Source organism: Oxyura jamaicensis, chromosome Z (assembly GCF_011077185.1).
Source record: "Oxyura jamaicensis isolate SHBP4307 breed ruddy duck chromosome Z, BPBGC_Ojam_1.0, whole genome shotgun sequence".
Taxonomy (NCBI): Eukaryota; Metazoa; Chordata; class Aves; order Anseriformes; family Anatidae; genus Oxyura; species Oxyura jamaicensis.
In genome coordinates this window covers 48,147,244-48,169,276 of record NC_048926.1, presented here as the reverse complement: position 1 = coordinate 48,169,276, position 22,033 = coordinate 48,147,244, and the positions used below count along the sequence as shown (strand labels likewise).

Sequence of the window (22,033 nt, the reverse complement as noted above, 5' to 3'; positions counted from 1 at the left end):
CCTTCCTTCCTTCCTTCCTTCCTTCCTTCCTTCCTTCCTTCCCTATTTCTTCATTTTCTTTCTCTTTCTTCCTTTCTTCCTTTTTCTTCCTTTTTCCCCCTCTTATCTATATTTCATAATTCTAACTTTATAAATGTTGCTGATCAGAAAAAAACTGTTTCCTAAACATTAGGTGCAACTTGGAAAGATGTTTTTACCTTTCACTAGAAGGAATAATGTGGTATCAAAATTGAAGATATTTAGAAATGAGAGAAGAAAAAGTCAAAACAATAACTGAGGAACAGAGGAATGATTTGATAACATGTTTGAAATTTTAGTAGTCTTGGAAATCAAAATTAAACAAAATACAAGCCAGAATGAACAAAAATGTTTCCTTAATTTCAAACTTTCTTTTCAAAATACATCAGACTGACATTCTGGTGAAATAATTGTTTCTGATAATAAGTTTTTTTAAAATTCTTATTATTATTTTATAATTGTTCCAGCAATAAATAGATCACCTGTGCAAAATCACATTCTTGTGGTACATTTGATAACTCGCATCATTTTTATTTGAAAGTGTAATTGACTCCTTCCTTTGCATGTTGTAGCAAGCTAAATACCAGCTGAAATGATATGCTTTGAAATACTCTTATTTTATACTTTCTGGATGTCAACTATACAGACTAAATTATACTGCTATTAAAAGAGAGATCATTGCATCACACTCACTTGTATGTCCAACACAATTTCATTAAGTTATAGACTTCTATTGGACAAGCTTCAGGACGTTCCATTCGTTCTCCTCTTTCAATCATCTGTGCGACTTCACCACCTTTCATTCCCTGGAATAGAATCATAGAATCACAGAATCATTAAGGTTGGAAAAGATCTCCTAGATCATCTGGTCCAACCATCACCTCACTATCAATGTCACCCACTAAACCATGTCCTTAAGCATAATGTCCAACTTTTCCTTGAACATCCCCAGGGACAGTGACTCCACCACTTCCCTAGTCAACCCATTCCAATGCCTGATTACTCTTTCTGAGAAGAAATTTTTCCTAATTTCCAACCTGAAGATGGGATGCTAAGGCCTTCTTCAACCTGTAACTACTCTTCCAGGTAGAAAAAGAAAGATGTTGGTTAAAATTTGCTCTGACTTTTTACAGTAAAAGAACTGCCAGACAAAACTACTCACCTTATATGGTTTTTGCCCATAAGAGAAAGCTTCCCACATTAAAACCCCAAAGCTCCAGACATCACTTTTGCTAGAAAACTTGTAGAAATTCATACATTCTGGAGCATACCACTTGACTGGCCATTTTCCATGACTTTGTGCCTAAAACAACAAATAACAGAAAAGAAAAAAGCAGTCTAGAGATAGTAGTACACAGTAAACAACACTGTAATTCATATGAGCTAATTTAACTTACATTTGCATACATTTGTACCAAGTATTTCTGATGTAGCTGGCATTAGAGAAAATATGCAGCAGCTTCTTCAAAACTGTTACAAAATTGTGTTTAATCTTCCAGACTCAAATAATGCACTGAAATGAATGCTATAGTAAAGCCAAGCTTAGCTAAAGGACCTGCAGTTACATTTTCAGCAGCATTCAGTTTTAAGCTCTTTCAAAGACTTTTCAAGTCTATTGTTTTTGCAGGAGGTAAGAGGTTTCTACTTAGCTACACTGAGTCTTCTTTTCTGTTGGAGTCGATATTTCGTTTTAAAGCAGCTGCAAGGGGCAATTTGCTTAAATTATGCCATAACACTGTGTTACAACAATGCAAGCGTCAAACCATACCAACACAATGCTAGATCTGGTAATATAATCCCGCTGTATTTTATGGAGTTGTAAAAGGAATGGGCCTTTGATACCAGACCTCTCAAACCTCTGACAAGCTAGGCTTGTGGCAATGATTTAAGATGCCACTGCCTTTACTGGCAGTAGTTATGTTCCCATAGGAAGGTCATTAGAAGGCAGTATGTGCTTGCTCTTCCTCTGCAGTGTTTCATAGTCTGACTTATATATCAGCAAAGAAGATATAGAGCAGATTAGAACATTTGTCTCCCAAGGATGTTTTTACCTCATTAAATGTGGTAGTTATTTCTGTCTCTTTAGCTGTACAAAGATCCAAATAAGTTAAAACTAATCTGAACAAACTTTTCTTAGATCAAATGATTGCTTACCAACTATACTCCAACAAAATTCCCCAATCCAGTTCTGTTAGTTACACGGTGAGCTAGCCTATATTTTCCTTGGACATGGTGAAAACCATGTACTAAATTTGTACCTGCAACAAATAACTTTTTTCCCCTTTCATGGAAGGAAATATCTAATTTCTACAGAACATTTCTGCCCTCCAGTGACAAATTTATGGATAGTAAATAAAAGAAGCAACTAAGTAAGGGATTATCTTTTCCCTCCCTATCTCTTAATGTTGATCACTCATTTAAAAAAAAAAAAAAAAAAAAAACACCAAAAAAAACATGACCTACTAGCAGACTGTGAAGCAATAAATGACACATAGCATTTCTTATTTACAACTCTTAAAAACAACTGCACTTAATCTGGAAATAATCTCACTGAAGTATGTTAATACACAGTTTGGTATCTTGTGTAAACCTTACCTTGTAATAATTTTCATCAGCGCTAAGAGCCTTAGAAAGTCCAAAGTCACTGATTTTGGCATAATGTTGGGTGACTAATAGCACGTTCCTTGCAGCCAGATCCCTATGCACAAAGTTATTCTCCTCCAGGTATTTCATCCCCATGGAAACCTGATGTACCAGCTCTGTTATATTCTTTTCTGTGACATGTCTGGAAATCATAATTGAATCTTTGAGAGTTCATTTTCATGATTTTTCAAGTTCAAATACAAATTCTTTCTATGAACTTCCTCACATCATACTAAGAATGTGATCCATTTATGTTTAGCTAAGCTTTAATTAGAACAGGTAACATAAGCATGTCCTGAACAAGACAATATGTGAACGTATCAATAAATGAGCAATTGAAGAACGCCTGAAAATTCTTTAATTTATTCAAAATGCACTATTTTACCAGAAAGGTTTGACAGTTTGGAGACATCTGCAAGATAATTATGTCTAGTTGAAGAGTAACTACAATAACTAATTATTAGATAAACGGCATTTCAATGTAAAATGTCCCTGAATTTAAAGACAAAAAAGACCTGTCTATTCTCCCCCTTTTGGATAAATGTTATGAAAGGGAATCAAAGTTTACATACCTATTTTTTTGCAAAAATTTGTTCAGCGGCCCAAGTTCAGCCATTTCCATTACTAACATCCAAGCCTCAGCTTCACATATGCCTATCATTCGGACAATATATGGGTTATCCAGTTGCTGCATTACGTTTGCTTCTCTCAGTAATTCATCCTTTACAGCTGGATCATTACTCTCATTCTTAAGAATTTTTACAGCCACTGGCTTGGCACCCCTACAAAGAAGAATCCAACTCTGGGATTAGTTACTGAAAAATCTGTGTGCAAATGTAGATAATCTTCAACTGATGCTTCTCTGCACATAGTACAAAATGTGATAAAAGACAGAATTGAACATTAAGACAGAAAATAAATTGATTGTAAGGGGAATAACTCTCTATCAAATGCTCAGAGGACAGCTAAGCAAAAGAAAGAGGATAGAAAGAAAATTAAAAGTAATTATAAAAGGCCTAAACAAGCTTGGAAATACATGTACCTAACAACATTATCTTGTCCATTCTGGCTAGTCTCAACTAATAAAAAGACCAGGAATAGTGAAAAGATCTACTAAAAAGCTCCCAGAAGAAAAACTATAAGGGCCTTTCTCAGCACTGAGGTGTTTTGGGGGTGAGACTAGAACATGTAGCATTGCAAAGCCCCAGGGCAGTGCTCTGACCTACAGAGAAACTAAGCCTGCTCCTGCAACCTACAACTCATACAAGTGAAAAAGTCACTGATGAGATGGCAGAGCTCAAGTGTGAACAAATGCTGTGGAACAAGATTAGCAAATACACAAGCTGGCACCAGAGCCCTTCAAATCCACTCAGACTGTACTGGAAAATGAAAAATCCTCCTTGGCTCTGAAAATCTAAGTTAAAGAAATGCCTCCAGTTCTGAATGGTGAAAGTGTATACATAATCAGTCCATGCACTTAAACAACATACTGATAACATTTTATTATGAAAATGCTCAAATAGTCAGGTGCTCCCACTTCTGCCAGTTTAAACAGGGTCAGTTCCTACTGAAATTGCATGATAAGGGAGGCCACAACATTTTCTGTCTACTTGAAAAGCAACACTGCAGCTTCATGAAACAAGTATTTCAATTAATTATTTTAGGTGAAAATACATTTGCTCTAGGGAAACTGTCCATGACACTCCACACAATTTCTCTCAGAGAGACTTCAGTTGTGAAAGACAAGGAGTAGAATGACTGACTCCCCATACATTGTGTGGTGGAAGGCAGAGGACTTCTCACTCTATTTTATCCCGGACAGGAGAGTAAACAGTAATAATGGTCATTTCCCCACTTCACATACAAAAATAACAGCTAGGAGGTGACTATGCTGCAGCCAAGAGATGTTTGCAAACTGAAGAAAATGAGTGCACAGGCTTCCATGTACAAAGACAGAAACTCGTGAATTTTAGGCCAAATTACTTGGGTACAATCTGTCAACCCAAATGACAAGGTAAGATTACTTCTGCTCAGATAAGTGATAAAGCTTTTATGTATTACACTTTATGAAAACAGAAAGAAATACTTACTTTTTCATCTTATAGAACCCTTTCTTTACAGTACCAAAATTGCCAGAGCCAAGTTCTCCTTCTTCCAGGGTTAACAATTTCCTGTCAAGAGTGACATTTTTTGGTTTCATTTCATCTGGATCAGCGTATGGACTTTCATAGACCTCGGTGTCCATGGGTAAGGCCTCCCTCTGATCACCTGCAGTTCAGTGAATAAATGTATCAGAGATTATGTGAGACTGTTTTGCTGCTACAGTTTTATACTCACCACATTCATTTTCAGGATTATTGGCTGCATCTTTGGGCTTGATTTATGAGTGCATTGTAACAAAACCACATACAGTTCTGCCACAGGCACTTTAGAACATGCCAAAATAAGAGTGACCTCTACCTGGTGACATGTTCTATCTGTTGAATAACAGCATAATGTTACTGCCAGGAGGTTCCTCGACAGGAGAAGGGTTAAAGATGAGCCTTTCATCTTAGTGCTTCCCATTAGCGTTCAGACAATTCTTCACTCAGAATGCAATATTTAATTACATTTTACAGAAAGCCTTGTCAACAGCTTGGCACTGTGGATTCAGTGGGGCACAATTCTTTCTATGAAGTGTAAGGATGCAGCTTTTAGAGTCAAAGAGATAATAATCCTCCACTTCAACAAGCAAAAAAAGGGATTACTGTTAAATCACTTCTATTACAGACACTGATGTCTGGCAGTCTCAGCTACCAGACTTGAGCTATTACAGTAATAAAACAGTATACAACATGGTGTGAAATATAAGCAAGAAAAAAGAAATGTGGATAGGGGGAAGACCTCTCACACAAGGAAACAGATGTTATTCATAGCATAAATTACTCTGCTTACCTTTCTCTGCGCCTATAAGACCTCTTGTCCTTTGTAGCACATAAGGATTAAAAGCTGCTTGGTCATCAGACGGGGAGCCAATAGGTGGCTGAAGCTGTAGCACACAGATTGAATTATTAAGTTTAGCAATATATATGTAAGTTAAAAGCATTTTTTTTCCCAGAGGATTATGGCATAATGATTGCAAGAGACGCAGAGGTAAGAATCAGAGAGTAAGAAAAGGATCAAACAAAGCTTATTCATTCTGGAGGCTATTGCTTGAGTATATATGCAGGCCAAATTACACATACACTGCTAAAGCATAAAAAGTTACTGCAAATATTTCAGAACATTTGATCTGAGAGAATTAACTGGAATGGGTCATGCACAAATCTTACCCTGCAGATATTAATTTTTCATGCTGTCTTCAAATCTGCCACATAACATTGCAAGTCCTAAGAATCTCCCTTTAATTTGTCCTTCCTCCCCCTCCAAGTTCTTTCTCACTGTATCTAGGCCATACAGAAGTTCCTAGTACTAATGAAAACAAACAAACAAAAACCCTACCCTGTTTTTCTTGTGGATGTTGTAGAGTATCTCAACTTGGATGAAACAAGGGTAAATAAAAAATTATTTTAATAGGCTTGAATGATTGAACACCATGGACCAGATACTCTGGGCCAGCCTGTCTCCTCTTTCTGGTCTGAGGAGGGAGAAAATTACCAAATTTCTACTACATTTGAAAATCTGATCCAAATATTATTCCTCTGCCTTTGCTGTTTTTGTCAGAATAATTTAATGGAGCTCACAAATGAACCTGGAAGAAACACTGTGCATTCTGTAGCTGCTTGGTTGAAGGATGAATCTCACACGATAATCTATAGGTTAGTGAAATTTATAACCTGCTTTATTCTGTCTGTGATCAGGGAGACATTACTTCTAAGAACAGGGAATTGCAGAAATTATTTCTGCAAATCAGTAAGGTTTCTTTCTCAGTTTTCACTCTAGTGATGAATGACTTCACTTTCCTAAGAGAGTGCTTCAGAACCAGAAATTCAGAGATCAACAAGAGTTTGCTCAATTCTAGTAGGAAGTAAAGATCCACTGTACTTGCAAAACACTGGATAAAGCTGTTTTGCAAATATTCAAGTATATAATTATTTTTAATAACTGAAGATTTCAATGGTATAAGTTCCTGCCTGAAACAGTTGTGGTGTGCAAGTAAGAAGAAATAGGGAAATGTCTAGGAGTTAACTGGCATTTTATTACTGGGAAGCAGCTTTTTGACCCAGGATGTACATACAGATCATTAAATCATAATGAAGTGATCTGCCCAGGTGGATGAAGCAGAAGAGGTTTCTACATAAACTTTAAAGCAAACCACAAGTAGGAGACAAACGCTCAGCAAGGTTCTCACCTAGTGGGATGAGCGTGGTGGCATCAGAGATGGTAAGGGTAACATTTCTGACTTGAGTCATTCTTGTGGAACAGTGCTGAAAGGCCATTTGCTGTCAGGGTAAGCCACAAGTCTACTGACGCAGTTCTGAGATAGGTCAGGGACAAAACTGACCAGCCAGCTTCAAGAATAAGGAGATGAATGGTATAGAACAAGATCCATTCTTTCTCCTCAGTTCTGACTTTGTTTTCCTAGCCAGGTAAACCTTGCCAGATCTGCATGTTAAGTCCTGAATTTTCAAGGCCTAAATCACTTGATTTCACACATAGGACATATGCCTTGGCAAAAAATTCACTAACCAAAACAACAACAACAACAACGACAACAAAACAGAACTAAAATTGGAATTCAGTCCTCATCCCCCAAGAAACGGGCTGCCAGTTTTACTGTGAACACACTTAGGATAGTTTTTCCCTACACCTTCTCCAGATATATAAGGAAATACTATGGTCAATCAACACTATTTTTTTTTCCAAATAAAAATCAAATCAGATGGAATTATAGTTACTGATGACACAGTGATTTTAGTTTGTGGATTTAACATATTCTCTATTGCTTCAGAACATGCCAAGACTCCTTTTTTGTTTGTTTGTTTGTTTTTTAATCTTACTGATAATTACTGTGACCCATTCCCTATCATCACTAAGTGGCTCTAGCTCCATTGAATGGCTTTCTAGATGTGTTCTTACTTCTTCAGTTAAGTGTACTTATAGGGAGATAATTTTACAGTCCGAAAAGATAATTGGAAACAAGTAACTCACTGAGTGGATATAAAGCAATATTTACTATTAATAACTGTAGTGAGATAGATATATGTACAAAGGGAGCTGTTGCAAATTATTACATTGCACGGGTTTTATGGAAGCCTCCAGTTAGCACTTCTTGGCCAAGAGGTCCAAAATGAGAGTAAAAAAAGGAGAAAAAGATGCTGACAAATTTGGAAAGGGGCTCAGATGCTGAATCTTCAGTGGCAGCTTCCAATATACTGGAAGAAAAGTTCTGAAATACTTTGGAATGATACAATCACAGTTTCAAAGAATACCTTTGCATATGTTATCCATAAAATAATCTTTCTGACAGAAATGCAAAGTATTCAGTAAATGACATCTCCAAGACACTCCAAGACATTGTTCTGGGACTCGTATGCTTTTTGAAAGCTTTAGTAGGACTTATCAATTGTCCTCTGTTCATTCTTAGGAGTACCTTGACAATGAACCTAAAGTGTGATGTATCTGAACCCAAGCCTTGTAAGGTCCTACATCATACCTCTCACTTAAATCACTGACACCTTTCTGTTGTCACAGTTATGTGAAGCACATCTGTAGGTCCAGGGTAATGAATGAAGCATGGTAGCCCTTTTTTCTTTCCACAAATGGTCAAGTTCTTGCTAGAGTTTGTGTGGTTTCTGTTATATGATGAGGAATATAAATTAAGCCCATATAGAGTACAATATCAAATCTTCCTAGTTTTTGCATGAGTAAAACGTTTGTGCACCGGTTGTTGCCACTGCAGCTGAAGTTTAGGAGAAATGAGATACAAGCACTTTGAAAAAGGCCTTTGAAGTAATAAACTCAGGTTCCAAAATGGACGTGAACTTTGTGTTAGAAGAAGTGATTCTTGTTTGATGTAGTTACATTACGCTGCAGGCAGAAATATAATGATGGTAATTCCACTGCAATACCTTGTATAAATCTGATAAGTAAGATTTATGTGATTATTGCTGAACAACGGGGCAGAAACCCTTAGAATTTCAGTAGGCTCAGACAGTACTAGACAGTCCCTCAAACTTTAAAAACCTCAGACAGCATATACTTTCATGGGATTAGTATTACCCGGGCACTAGAGAAGTAGTTAAATATCCCTGAATCTAGGTCTCAGTGTATGAACTGGCATACTTTCCACTGGACAAACAAACTGACATATACCATATTCATATGTCTCACAAGAAGCTCTTCACCAGGACAAAAATATACTTTTGACTATGACATAGTTGACTCCTTATGTGAAAGGTAGACAGACATTTCCTTTCCTTTAATATTCAAGAACAAAACAAAAGAATTAGAAAGGACCAGGTCATCTTGTTCAGAAAGTGCATTAAAAACAAGTGCTTTATTCCTGTTCTTGTGAATTAATCTCTGTAGATGACACACTAACACCAAATCTAACAAAGTTTTGAGCAGATTCTTTCTCAGAAAGCTTCTCATGTTTAAGGTGAGTGATAATACCTTAAATATCATTAGGGATAGCTTAGTTAACTAATATATATATATGTGTGGAATTATATTTCCCATTGCTGCAGTTCAATTAAATAGCTTAAATATGTATATATATATATGTATAGATATATAATTAATATTTGTTTGAACTGTAATTTGATGCTTCACACCTTTTCAGCACATGCAAGTAACTTGGGAATATTGTGTAGCACTCAGAAAACCTCAAACAGCAGCATTCTCTTCCTTAGTTCTGACAATTATGTATTTGTGACACGTAGCACCCTGCTTGCCTTTGAACAGGATATTCTAACAGAAAGGTTGGAATTTTTCTCTTGCAGTCAAGAGCCATGGTCTAGAAATGGTGCAGGAGGTATGTATGTATCTTTGCATATTCGGTGGGTTGGGTAATGGTACAATAAAAACTGCTTTTTATTTAACTGTCGTTCAAATTCAGAGTCCTTTCTGTCCTTCCTTTAAAAGCAGCAAGTTTAATTCTGCGGGTCTTTTCTGACAAAGGGAGCTTTGTCTTAATACAGTCCATGGATATGCTAAAGGATTACTCCTTATATTCTTACCAGAACCAGAGAATGGCCAAAAGAACTATGAACTTGCTCTTACAGTTAAAAAGATATGAAGACTGCTAGAGGAACCCATTAAAAATGGCAGATATTATGTGATACCTTGTTGTACAAACTGTTGTAAACTGTAAGGCAAGATGTCATATCATGCTTTCCTACTAGAATGCTGCTGTGACCTTGACCATTTTTTAACATGAACAGATTTTATTTTTTATTCTATTTTATTTTATTTTATTTTTCAGCTAGGGTTTAATTTCAATTGGTTGAAATTTTCAGCTATACACAGTTAATCTAATCTAAATATGCTATTATTTCCCTTACTAGGGGCTGACTTTACTGATGTAGCAGCCTTGTAGTAATAGAGCCGTATCCACAATAAGAGGAAAGTAGGAGATAGAGAGTTTGATCGGAGTCAAAGGTAACTCTCTAGTAAAAGGAATAATACTTTCTGTGTATGGTTAAGGCCTCAGCAGGATAACCCCTAAGCATGTATGATAGCATCCAGTTGCTACCCTGAGAATGCGGTGCATTTACCATTTGCTTTAAAATATGAATGAAAAGGATTCCATTTCTCTGTCTCATTTATATAGTAAAGACTGTTATTTGATAGTAAATACTGTATTTATGCGGGCAATCAGTACAGCAAGTATTACTTCTTTTCATGTTAGTAATTCTGATTTGTAAATCAAATGTATATACAGGACCATAAAGTCATCTTATTTTGCTAAACCAACTGCGAAGCAAAATGCCGCATGACAAATACCATGGTAGCCAACTACTCAATAAGCTTTGACTAAAACTAGGTTTCCACTAGGTGGCACAAGTTCATTTAAATAGTCTAAAATGATAATTTTATGAGTAAAACAGCTGGAAAAAAAAATTATCAGAGTGCTAAAAATACATCCAAATAACCATTTCATGAAATATAATAATAATAATAATAATACCAACACATTTTACATGTCTGAAAAAATATAATGGTGTAAATTTTATGCTTTACTGTCTGATGTAAGAGAAGTAGCTGTATGTAAGTAACCAGGTGTAAGGGTGTTAGGTGTGTTAGGTAAGCTTTCTGTGTTGGGGTAACAGATGACTAATCTTGGAAATGTTAAAAGCTGGACTTTTTGTTTGTTTGTTTGTTTGTTTGCTTTCTTTAGGGTCTGAATTTGTCAGTGTGATGAAATTTGTGCTTAAAGAAAAGTTATGATCCAAACAGATTTCTGAATTATTTCATTAAATTATTGTTTTTTCTCTCTATGCTTCAGTTAGTACTCTGTGCTTTTCCTGGGAAGCAGAATATAAGCGTTTTATTCAGAAAGCAACATAGCAAAAGCACAGGTTTTATCATGTGAACAGACAGCAGTGACCAAAGCCATGTCTAGAGGCTTCAGACCCCATACTCATTTTTCTGAACAAAGCTAAAATACCCCTCTTGTCTACTATGTGATAGTAAGGCAATTTTTTCCAGATGGCTTTAGAACATTCCCAGATATTATGATTGTATAAGATGACAGAGAATAAAAATGTGGCAAGAGTGCTATAATAGTTTTGAGAGTGTGCAGATGACAACATCTACTGGCACCTTAATATAACAGTAAACTAAAGTTGTATAAAAAAAGAATTGTTTTTATCAGGATTATCAAATATAGTATGTGTCAAAAAGCTTTTCTGAACAGCAGTGTATCTCTAGGGCATTTTGTGCCTGCTCATTTTTGTTCCAGAGCATATAAATAAACAAACAAATAAAATGAGAGACTCATGGGTAGAACAGGAACACACACATTATTCTCAGCATGCAAGCCCATAATTAATTACATTTCACAACTGCACCAACTATTGGACACTATCATTTTTTGGCCATGCAGCAACACTTTCATTAGTACAGGACTGTGTTCCCTTTGACACCCTGACATCTACTTTTCCATTCTGCTTGGTTTTGCATAATCTTACACTTGCCTGAACTTCAATGTATAACAAGATTTGTGCACACAAATTCTGTAGGAATACATTTTGTGATTGCTATTAACAAATTGTTCCCTAAATGTACTCAGAAATAATCTAGTAAGAAAGCCAATTTTCTAATTAGGAATGGTATTTACTGATAGAAATATCACTTTGTTCTGCTGTAAGTGTTTTCTGAAGCATTATATCATTTACACTTTATTTGCAGACATGTTGAGAACAGTACTAATATTTTCGGATGTGAGAAATTACTTGAAAATAGCCCCCCTCTCCCCTCCCCTCCCATTTTTTTAAACTTCTTTAAAACTATTGCTTTAGTTAAGGCTACAATTATGCAGATGATTACTAAAAAAAGCAGAAAGCTTATAAAATCTTCACAATCAGATTGTTAGTAGTCAAGACACACATTCAGTAACAGCAAGCCAACAGGAAAAAGGAAGAGTGAAATTAGTTAAGTGTAAGTCCTTTTAACTCAACCAAAAACCTAAAAAGACTGTATGAGGCACCTTTTTGCTGCCAGCCTTTGGAAAGGTGTACGATTTGAGTCTTGAGATAATTCCACCTCTTGCCCAACTCTAGAAACCACAATGTCAAAGAGGAACAGTAAACGTGTCAGGAAAATTGCTGAAGGTATTTTACAAAACAGATGTAGTACAAAAGAACATAACCCAACCTTTCTCTTGTGTGTGCCTGGTTAAGTACAAAAATAAAGCAACAAATATAGTGTATGAAACCTTTTCACTAAATTTTTCTTTAGATGGTATTATTTTAAACCACCTTGGACCTGTACATGTATCTTAATGCAGCATTTAATTCACAGACTGCCCCTTCCCTGGTTGTTTTACACTATGTTTCTTCTGCCTCTATTATTGAGCTTAAACCCCTCCCAGACATATTAAGTTATGTGAATCAGTAGTTATGTTTAGTGTTTTGAAGGATGACTAATGTATAAAGCAAAGTTGGAAGCACCCCTTGGTCTTACAACAAACACTGTGGTTATTGAAGCAAAAAGCACACAAATTGACATTAATTCCAACAAAAATGAACAGGCCTTAAATTTTTCAAGTGCACTTATGTTCTGTATAAAGATACCTTTTAAAAATTAAACTACGTTTTGAAAAAGTACATTTAATTAAATGTGACTAGTAAGCATTTCTAGTGGTCACTGAGAGATCATACCTGCCTAATTAAAACTGCAGTACTTATTGAGTAAGCATTTTGCCTGTATCTCAGGTTGAAATAGTAATATGATCCACATCCTTAGTCACTTCAAGTTATTATTTTTTTTTTCTATTTAGCTCAAAAAAATAGTTTTTCTAATGATTGGATCAAAATGATATTTTTTCCAAGCTTATCTTTATTTGATTTTACATAGAAAGGTATCTTTTGTTTAAAAATATCAAGTATAGCTATTCAGTCCATATTCCTGATGGAAGAACAAATTTCTCAGTCTTTGAGCCTCTTCACAGCTGTATAAGAATTCAGTAACTGCATATTGAAAAGGCTTATTGAATGTTATTTTCTTTTACCTCATAAAATTCTCTTTTCAATTGTGAATAAAGGAAACCCAAGGTACTCCTTAGTTATTATTTTACAATAAATAAATTCTGTAAGGGTGTAAGTGTTCTTTGCATGAGGTCAACATAGCACATGGCTACATACTACACTTTTACAACAAGAGTAACTCCCAGCACTTTACCTAGCAGCCATTTGCACTGTAATAGTCCTTAAGTCAAATGTTTGTATTAGATAGTTAAATATATGCTGACAGTAATTTTAAAACCTAATCAAGGACAGCAACAGTGCCAGTTGGTAGTGAAAATTATTATTTTCACTGCACAAGGAGTCAAACCATTCTGCAAAGGCAGATGTTAACTGCATACACCAGGTATGAAAATATTCGGCTTTACTCAATAAAGTGAACCTTCATTTTGCTTCTGCCAGCAGTCTCAGAATGGGCAATTTAAACAGAGCAATATCTTTCCTCTGAGTGATGATACAGTCACTAGAAAACTTGACCGTTAATGTTCAATGAGGCATTTTGAACATAATGTTCAATGAGACACATATGAAAATACTGATTTCCACGTATATTATGTATATAAAACTAATTCACAAAATTAAATGTTTAATATCTCAGTAAGAAATCTGATGAAAACAGTAAGTATGACAGAAATGTTAATCTTATTTCCTATCTACTTCTAAAACAATCCCTAAAAAAAAAAATTACTGCAACAAAATCGAAGTAGTATGATTCCTAGAGTAGTATGTGGCTGTAAGGCTTCTTAAATGAACTTACTGCTATATCGCCACCTACTCTTACCTTAGAAGGGGTTCCAGGAAGAGGACGAGTGTCAAAAACAACATTATCTGTAAAAGAATCAAATGTAGAAAGATACTGAACAAGGTTAGAAATGTACTACAATAATAATAATTACAAAAAATAAGGACATAATTATGTAGGGGTGCAGCTTTCTAGCTTTTAGATCATATTGCAGCACTTCTCCTGGCCCATCTTCTTGGCTTTTGGCTCTAATGTGGGGCAGTCACACACTGCTACTTGCTGCTACAGAAACAAAGGTATGTGCACTGCCTTAAGGGGTGTGTAAAAAGTAAGGGCATATCTGTAGACCATGGCCCTGGTTTCCAGTCAGAAGGATGGATGAGGGGCCCTTAGAGAGACAAGACCACTTCTGGAATAGCAAGAGTCAGACAAGGATCAGGCAGGATCATCTTTGTCCTGGCAAGCAGTGAAAGAGATGACTAGGTCTCATCTGTGTAAACACAGATGACATATGGGATTAAAAAAGAAAGCGGCCCAATAGCACACTGGAGGTCAGGATACCCCTAACACTCCTAATTCCTGCAGGCACTATGAGTGGGTGGCAGTTTAAAGACCCCCTTTTCAGCATCAGGTGCAGCAAAATGTTTGCACTACCTGTCTCCTGTGCTCCCCAACATGGGAAGTCCTCATCTACCAGCAGATCACCTGTCTCGTTGCACCCAACCAAAAATGCCTGTACCAGAGCTGCTGGCATGCCAGTCTCCACTTGAAGTAAAGGTCACTGAAGGAGGAGTGCCAGGACAACCACGCTGTTAGCATGGGCCAAGTGTACGGGCCAAGTACAACAGACTGCCATTTTGAGCAGTAAAGTGCATTTTGGATCTGATGTTAATTTTAGAGCTGGGGGTGGTATCATCCCTTAAAGTACAGGATGTGACTATATCCTGCATGACCTGGCAGATCTTAACTCATTTGAAAAGTTAGAAAATTATTATTTTTTTAAATCCAAATTTAAAATTGCGTCTACAGAAATCTGCACCCACTCACCCTCCAAGTCAAAAAAATGCATGCATTTTTTATCATCTTTAACACAACTATTTATACATTTCAAAATAATAGGAATAACTCACCACTTTCTAAGCCAAGTCGTGGACAGGGGATGGTAAGAACCCTTAATAATCCATCTGGTTTGTATGAATAATGTTCAACTAACTAACAGAAGGAGAGAAAAAAAAAAAAAAAAAGGAGAGAGAAAAAAAAAAAAAAAGAGTTAAAAGAGGTATTATTAAATAGATTGTCTGCTTATAATCACATGCATATGTATAATATTTGATATATGTTACAGCAAATGAACTGGGCATACAGCAGAATTTTGCTGCATGTATTCTTATGCGATCTTTACTTCTCTCTATCAGAGGTGTATGTTTCTGAAGCATCTTTCTGGCTGAATCTGGAACCTCACCCAAGAACTGGATTTGTGAGGTATAACATTCCACACCTGACTCTGCTATGAACCAGCTTTGTAACTCTGAGCAAATCACTTCTTTTTACACCTCTGACTTCTGTCTTTGTTTGTTGATTTTGGTTTGGTTTGGTTTGTTTGTTTGTTTTTGAGTTTTTGTTTTAAAGATGGTCAAAATTCTAGGGCAGGAATTATCGTCCTATTTAATGCTTTTTTTGGGCTCCAGGCTCACAATGGGATGTAAACAATTAATAAATGTATCGTACCAATAGTTGTGCTCATTTGTGTTCCTGCATTATCCTGTCCATGCCTTTTGCCATTTTATCTCAGGTACATGACTGCTATTTTGGCTTTGGTACATTTGGGTAGGAAGGTGGGACTGTGCAAGTGAAAAATTCACAGAAATTCAAAACGTGCAAGTTTTGCAGGTTGCTTTAAATTTCCAGTGACTCAGGAAAGAAATATTCAGGATATTTACAAGCAAGGCTGAGTTAATATATACAATTAAAGACACATATTTTAGATTTATGACCGACTTTATTTGTCTTTAATAGAGTTTTAAGCAAGAAGTCCTTCATGTTTTTTTTACTTCACTTTACCCAGTCACTTCTCCCGTTTTATTCCGTTTTATTAACAACTATGGCATAGTTAATTAGCCAGTCCTCATTTGGTTGAGTTTTACCACAATTCAGACATATTTTGGAAGTAACTATTAGCAAACTATGTTTATTCAGTCTACAAAGTCAGGAACTTCAATGCTAAAGAATGCAGTGTGTGTGCAGCATCCCAAAACAACCTATGTGCTTACCAGAATTCTGCTTATCATTATTATAAAGAACATAAGCCAAAAACTGTACCTGGCATATAGCTACTATTGAATACGGTCACTTACAAATGCAAATGGTCTTCCATTTTAGAGAATGTTCAGCTAATTGAATAATGATTACAGCAATTTAAAACTCAATGAGGCTTCAACATCACATTTAAATATGATTAAAATCTCTACACTTACTTAGCTTTCTACACTAACATACATTTTATCCATGTATGAAAGCCATAAAAAGCTGGAAACGTGACAAATAAACTGCCAGAACATGCTGCTGTTTAGCCAAAGACAGTTGACGCACAGCAAAGTAAAACAAACTGCCTAGCTGGGTGATATTGCAACATGATGACAGATATCCAAGCAATCCAAACTTAACAGACCTGCCAGAGGGTGTCAAATCTTTTTCCATCTGGTATGGAGAGCTTTCCTGTCTTATCTCTGTCAATACGGTAATGCAGTACTTTTCCATCGTTGAGCAGACACAGGGCATAGGAACCATTGCTGTCCCTTTCTCGAATTCTGCAGGAATAAGAGAGATTTTTAGGGTTATTCTTTGCTAGCAATGAGTAACTAGGTTGAAGATGCTTTTTTAAATCACATTTTCTCAACTTTCAAATTAAAAACAAAGGAAAATCTGTGCTGCAACTTCTGAAGACATTTTGCTAAGCCTTTCATTCTTTCTTAGTGTAATTTGTTTTCAGATAGAATTCCCTTAGTTTCTCTTTTTATTTTAAGAGTCAACATAAGACGACAGAAAATCCACACTGTGGAGCTCTTTGCTAGGCAGCTACAGAACATTGTGCAGTGCACAAAGCGCTCTCTGAGCTAGGAAGCGCTTGAAGGCTTGTACACTGCAGCCCTACCAAAACCCACGGAAGTCTGAGGACAGGATCCAGAATGTATAAGCAGCTATACTTCTATCTCTTCCCCAGCTGATCTAAAATTAAAAACAACAGATAAGTGCCTCCATTAAAACAAGATTTTTCTCGTTTATCTTCAATTTTGACTCAAAGAGATGACAGTGAGAAAACAAAATATAATGTAATATAAAATACAAATAAAAAGAAAATTTTCTTTGTGCAGTGAAGCAGTTTCTGGTTTGCCTGGATAATGAAAATAACTTGTACATTTCTGTTATCATTAATTCTTTTAATTTCTGGAAAGATGTTAATGCTTTCTTGCAGATTTCACGTAAATTTCACATGAAATTTCACACAGTATTTGGTTATAGATCTTCTCTTAATTTCACTAGGGAGAAATCATGGGATGTAATATAGAATTAATTGTCTAAAATTCATGGGTAGCCAGCATGATCTCCTGCTTCTAGAAGACCTGGAAGCAACATCTGAGATACCTGCACTGTGTTGCATAGTTGTTTAAAGCTTACTCAGGGCTAGCTCACATTGAGAACAATGTCTTCTAGTGACTGGACCCAGAACAGCTACCAACTCCATCAGAGTTGGCCTAGGGTTTCTAAGTTTAGAAAGCAGGTTTAAGTTTGAGATGCCAGTGTTCAATTATTGCTGGTAGTGAGACAGAAGTGGAGTTAGCTGAAAAAATTCTGTAATATATATATTTTTCCTCTATGAAAAACCCTGGTTCGGCAACACAGGTATTTTCTGTTCCAGTGTGCACAGAAAGGTACTCTCTGTTGAGTTTGCCTCTGTTTCTCTTCATGGTCCCCACTTTAATGACAGCATATGATGCTGATGAACCAGGGCCTTAAGAGCCATTGCAAGCTAGGGAGCAACCCACTTGACCACTTCTCTCCTAGAGCTGTGTGGAGAACTGAGCAGCTCAGTAAATATTTGAAGTTCCCAAATCAAAGGCGCCTGGATTTGAATGTCCCCCAAGAAAATGTTCAAAGTGATACCAGTTAATTCTGTTTTGTGTGAAAGGGATAAAATATGTACTTTGAGGAAAGGGCAAGATGACCCAAGCCTTGGAGGTGTCTAAAGGATGATTAACTGATGAACTGCTAATCAGGAAGACCATTATGTTGCCATTCTTGATGGAAACATCCTGATGTATGTCCTTGAGTACATCACCAATCAACATAATGTGGACAGTTGGCTGAAAACAAAGATTAAGAGTATTCTAATGTGAACTGTCTGTGAGCTATCCTCATTAATAAAAATCATGCCCCTAGCCTGGGAGACCCTGGCCCAACAAAGGACACTTCTCTGAGGATGTGCAGAGTGATTCTGTTGTGTCAGCAGTGTAAGAGTTCTGTAACCAATCTGAGGCTAGGGGCTTGTACAAACATGTAAATATAGTGATAAAGGATTGTACAAAGAGTTACATGGAAAGTCCTAAGGTGCACCAGCTTTATGGGAAACCACCTGGTAACCAAACAGATCTGCACAATTCTGAAATAAATAATAACTTGACCTTGTGTGACCTTGTGTGTAGATTGGCTTATTGCACACCAGGTGACAAATCCTAGCTTTTTATCAGACAACAAAATTGCTGCTCAAAAATATTTGAAAACAGAATTTTCAAAACTTTTTTTTTTTTTTTTTTTTTTTTTTTGGCAAGAGAAAAGACTTCTGGGGCCAACTATATCTACCAAACAGTTCTCCGATTTCACATTGAAACTGACATTACCTGTGAGCATTTACATCAGCAGTTATCACCTAGAGAAAACAGCACTACTTCTTCATACCAAATAATGTGGGTAACTGTGACAAGTTTTCTATATACTCAGTAATTTTTCAAAAGCCCTGAAAAAAATACCATAGAATACCCTTGCTAAAGTCCTGGGAGGTGTTGCAAATGCAATGCTACTACTTGCAATCACATCTCCAGAGGCTGCAGCGGCAAGCATTAAATTCTGCTCCTCACTTACTCACTCAACTCTGAACTACAACTGTGTTTTACGTCAACTACTCATGCAACTATTTTTCAAGCAGATTGCTTCTTGTTGCTTAAGATGTGAACAGGACACTGGCTAAAGGAAAAGGGAAGTAGAGATGGTTTTTTTCTAAAACCAAAGTAGCTTGCATACTGTCTCTAAAGCAACTTGAAACACATCGTGGTTTTTCATGACATGCAGGTATTTTCTCAGTATGCTGATTTCCTGTGCTGACTGACCAGTGGAGAGCAAAGAATGCTTTGTCTTCCTCTTCCTCTGACTGGCTGTTAGCAAGTAAGACTTGGAAAGATATTTTCAGAGTAGAAGACAGTGTCACAAACACGAACAGCATTTCATTTTCTTCAGAAGTAAGATTATAAAATGTAATGGATTATTTTTCTGGTAACAAGTTTGCTTCATGCATCATATATGGCAATGGTGGCTCTAATATTATTAGTTCTGAAACTGATTCCCTTTAACACCAGTTGCTACTATCACAAGAGGTAAGCTCTAAATGTTTTTAAGAGCACAGACATCAACAGGTGAAGAGAGTCCTGATTTCTTAGGATCATGGCATAGATCCAACAGTCCTATCAATATCCAGTGCATGGTTTATGCAGAACTTAGGTTTGTAAAGTTATAATTGCATTTCTGTGCTCTTCCTTTCCCCAACCAAACAACTACCTAAGTCTAAAGACATCTGTAGTTCACAGTCATGGCAGCTTCTGTCTGACAGCTCTATCGCTGTATATCCAAAGTACCCCTACAGAACTTAACACCACAGTCCAAACCGAAAACCTTACTACCTTTGTTGACAAGGATTGTAGGCAGATTTCACCAAAATTTCATTTTGTTTGTGCAGATGCAATAATAGCTTAGGTTAACATTAGAACCGCAGCTAGTGTAGTGGATTTATGTGGAAAGGTTTTGGTAACTGGGGGCCTGTGGCAGTGGCCTTTGTGAGAAGAGCCCAGCAGCTGCCCCATGTTAGATAAGGGCCAGTTTCAGCTGGCTCCAAAGGGACCCACTGCTGCCCAGAGACAAGCCAATAAGCAATGTTGTTCGCTCCTCTGTGAGAGCAGATTTAAGAAAGGAAAAAAATAATGCTGCTTTGCAGCTGCTGGGAGAGAGAGGAGCAAGAACCAGCCCGGCAGCCCCCCAGGTGAGTGCAGCAGGAGGGCAGGAGGTGCTCCAGGCAGGCAGCAGCAGTTCCCCTGCGGGCTGTGCAGGGAGAGGCCCCTGCTGGAGCAGGCTGTCCCCCTGCAGCCCATGGGTCCCACAAGGAGCAGATCTCCACGCTGCAGCCCGTGGAGGAGCCCCCGGTGGAGCAGGTGGATGTGGCCTGGAGGAGGCTGCAGCCCATGGAGAGCCCCCGCAGGAGCAGGCCCCGGGCCGGAGCTGCAGCCCGTGGAGAGGAGCCCACGCAGGAGCAGGGGTCTGGGGGGAGCTGCCGCCCACATGTGGGGGACCCGTGGGGGACCCGTGCTGCAGCCCCTGCAGGCTCAGTTGGGGAAGGATGGCATCCCATGGGAGGGACCCCACGGGGAGCAGGGGCAGGGAGTGACTGTGAGGGAGCGGCAGAGACAAAGCGTCAGGGACTGACCGCAGCCCCCATTCCCCGTTCCCCTGTGCTGCTCCAGGGGATGAGGTAGGAGAGCATGGATGGGGGGACGGTGTTTTCAGTTTGTTTTCTTTGTTTCTCATTTCTCTGTCTTGTTAGTAATAGGCAATAAATGTCTCTAATCTCCATACACTGAGTCTGTGTTGCCTATGATGATACTTGTTGAGTGATCTCCCTGTCCTTACCTAAACCCTTTGGCCCTTTTCATCATAAGTTTTTTCCCTTTCCCTTTCCCTTTGAGCAGGGGGAGTAAGAGAGCAGTTGTGGTGGAGCTCATCTGAGTAAAACCACAACAACTAGATATGCAGTATTCAGTACTTTACCTTAAAAAATGAGATAAAGATAAAGGCTGCTCAAACTGAAAGGTTGCAAAATGGAACCTCTTTAAACAGAAATCAAGGTTTTCACATCATCCTGAAGGTGCCTGAGATACTCACAGTCATCACACCAAATCTGGGGGCTATCTCTATATAGGGAAGTTTCCGTCTATGAAAAATGAAAATTTCAAGAACATTGAGAGAAAAATCCCTAATTCCAACTGCCTTATGTGGGTTAATGTGCTCTGAAGTTAAGCATGACATATACTATTCTTCAATAAAACGTAAATAATAATAATAATAATAATAAAATCTTTATCTAAATTGCTCTTTTTTTAAAGCATTTTGACAAGGAAGGAAGCCAGCAGTGAAATATATGGTCTTCCATTTCATGACATAATAGAGAATTACAGATCTATAGAAAAAAAAATAATACAGAGAAGAAACAATATCAATATTGCCCCTTCATCCACTGACATGAGCCTAAAACTTTCAACAACTTCACTGAGTGGAAATTTGAATTCACAGATACAATGAAGAAAAGCACTAAAGTATCTAAAATTTCTATTGCTATGTATTTTTAAAGCAGCAATTTTACATGGAATGGAGAAACTCAAACTGTTACATGGTGCAATGTAAAAAAAATAATAATAATAAAAAAGTTTAGTTATTGATTTTAACTTTCATGCCATCAATCCTTGTGTATTTCTTTTGTTTTTATGCCTGCAACCCAAATAGCATTTATTAACTATTTGGTGTATCATAACAAACTCTGTAAATAGCTACACATTATTTTCTTTGGCGAAATCCTAATCTTGTGTGAAAGCAAACAGAACAATGCCCTAATTTTTCTGGGCAAATGAAGGGCGCAGAAAATGAAGAT

At 37.2% G+C, this 22,033-nt stretch overlaps 1 protein-coding gene across 3 annotated transcripts in view; it reads right to left on the bottom strand.

Moving 5' to 3' along the window:
- SYK (spleen associated tyrosine kinase) overlaps nt 1–22,033 on the bottom strand; it is a 59,448-nt gene that overhangs the window by 2,312 nt on the left and 35,103 nt on the right. For 2 of the 3 annotated variants that reach the window (XM_035310648.1, XM_035310647.1), the window contains 10 exons: nt 16,739–16,877; nt 15,201–15,282; nt 14,110–14,156; nt 12,293–12,361; nt 5,596–5,689; nt 4,752–4,929; nt 3,234–3,443; nt 2,614–2,803; nt 1,181–1,321; nt 712–824 (listed from right to left, as the gene is read on the bottom strand). In XM_035310648.1, coding sequence (XP_035166539.1) covers nt 712–824; nt 1,181–1,321; nt 2,614–2,803; nt 3,234–3,443; nt 4,752–4,929; nt 5,596–5,689; nt 12,293–12,361; nt 14,110–14,156; nt 15,201–15,282; nt 16,739–16,877 — 1,263 coding nt within the window. The remainder of the gene's footprint in view (nt 1–711; nt 825–1,180; nt 1,322–2,613; nt 2,804–3,233; nt 3,444–4,751; nt 4,930–5,595; nt 5,690–12,292; nt 12,362–14,109; nt 14,157–15,200; nt 15,283–16,738; nt 16,878–22,033) is intronic. The other variant, XM_035310649.1, reaches the window with a different exon arrangement.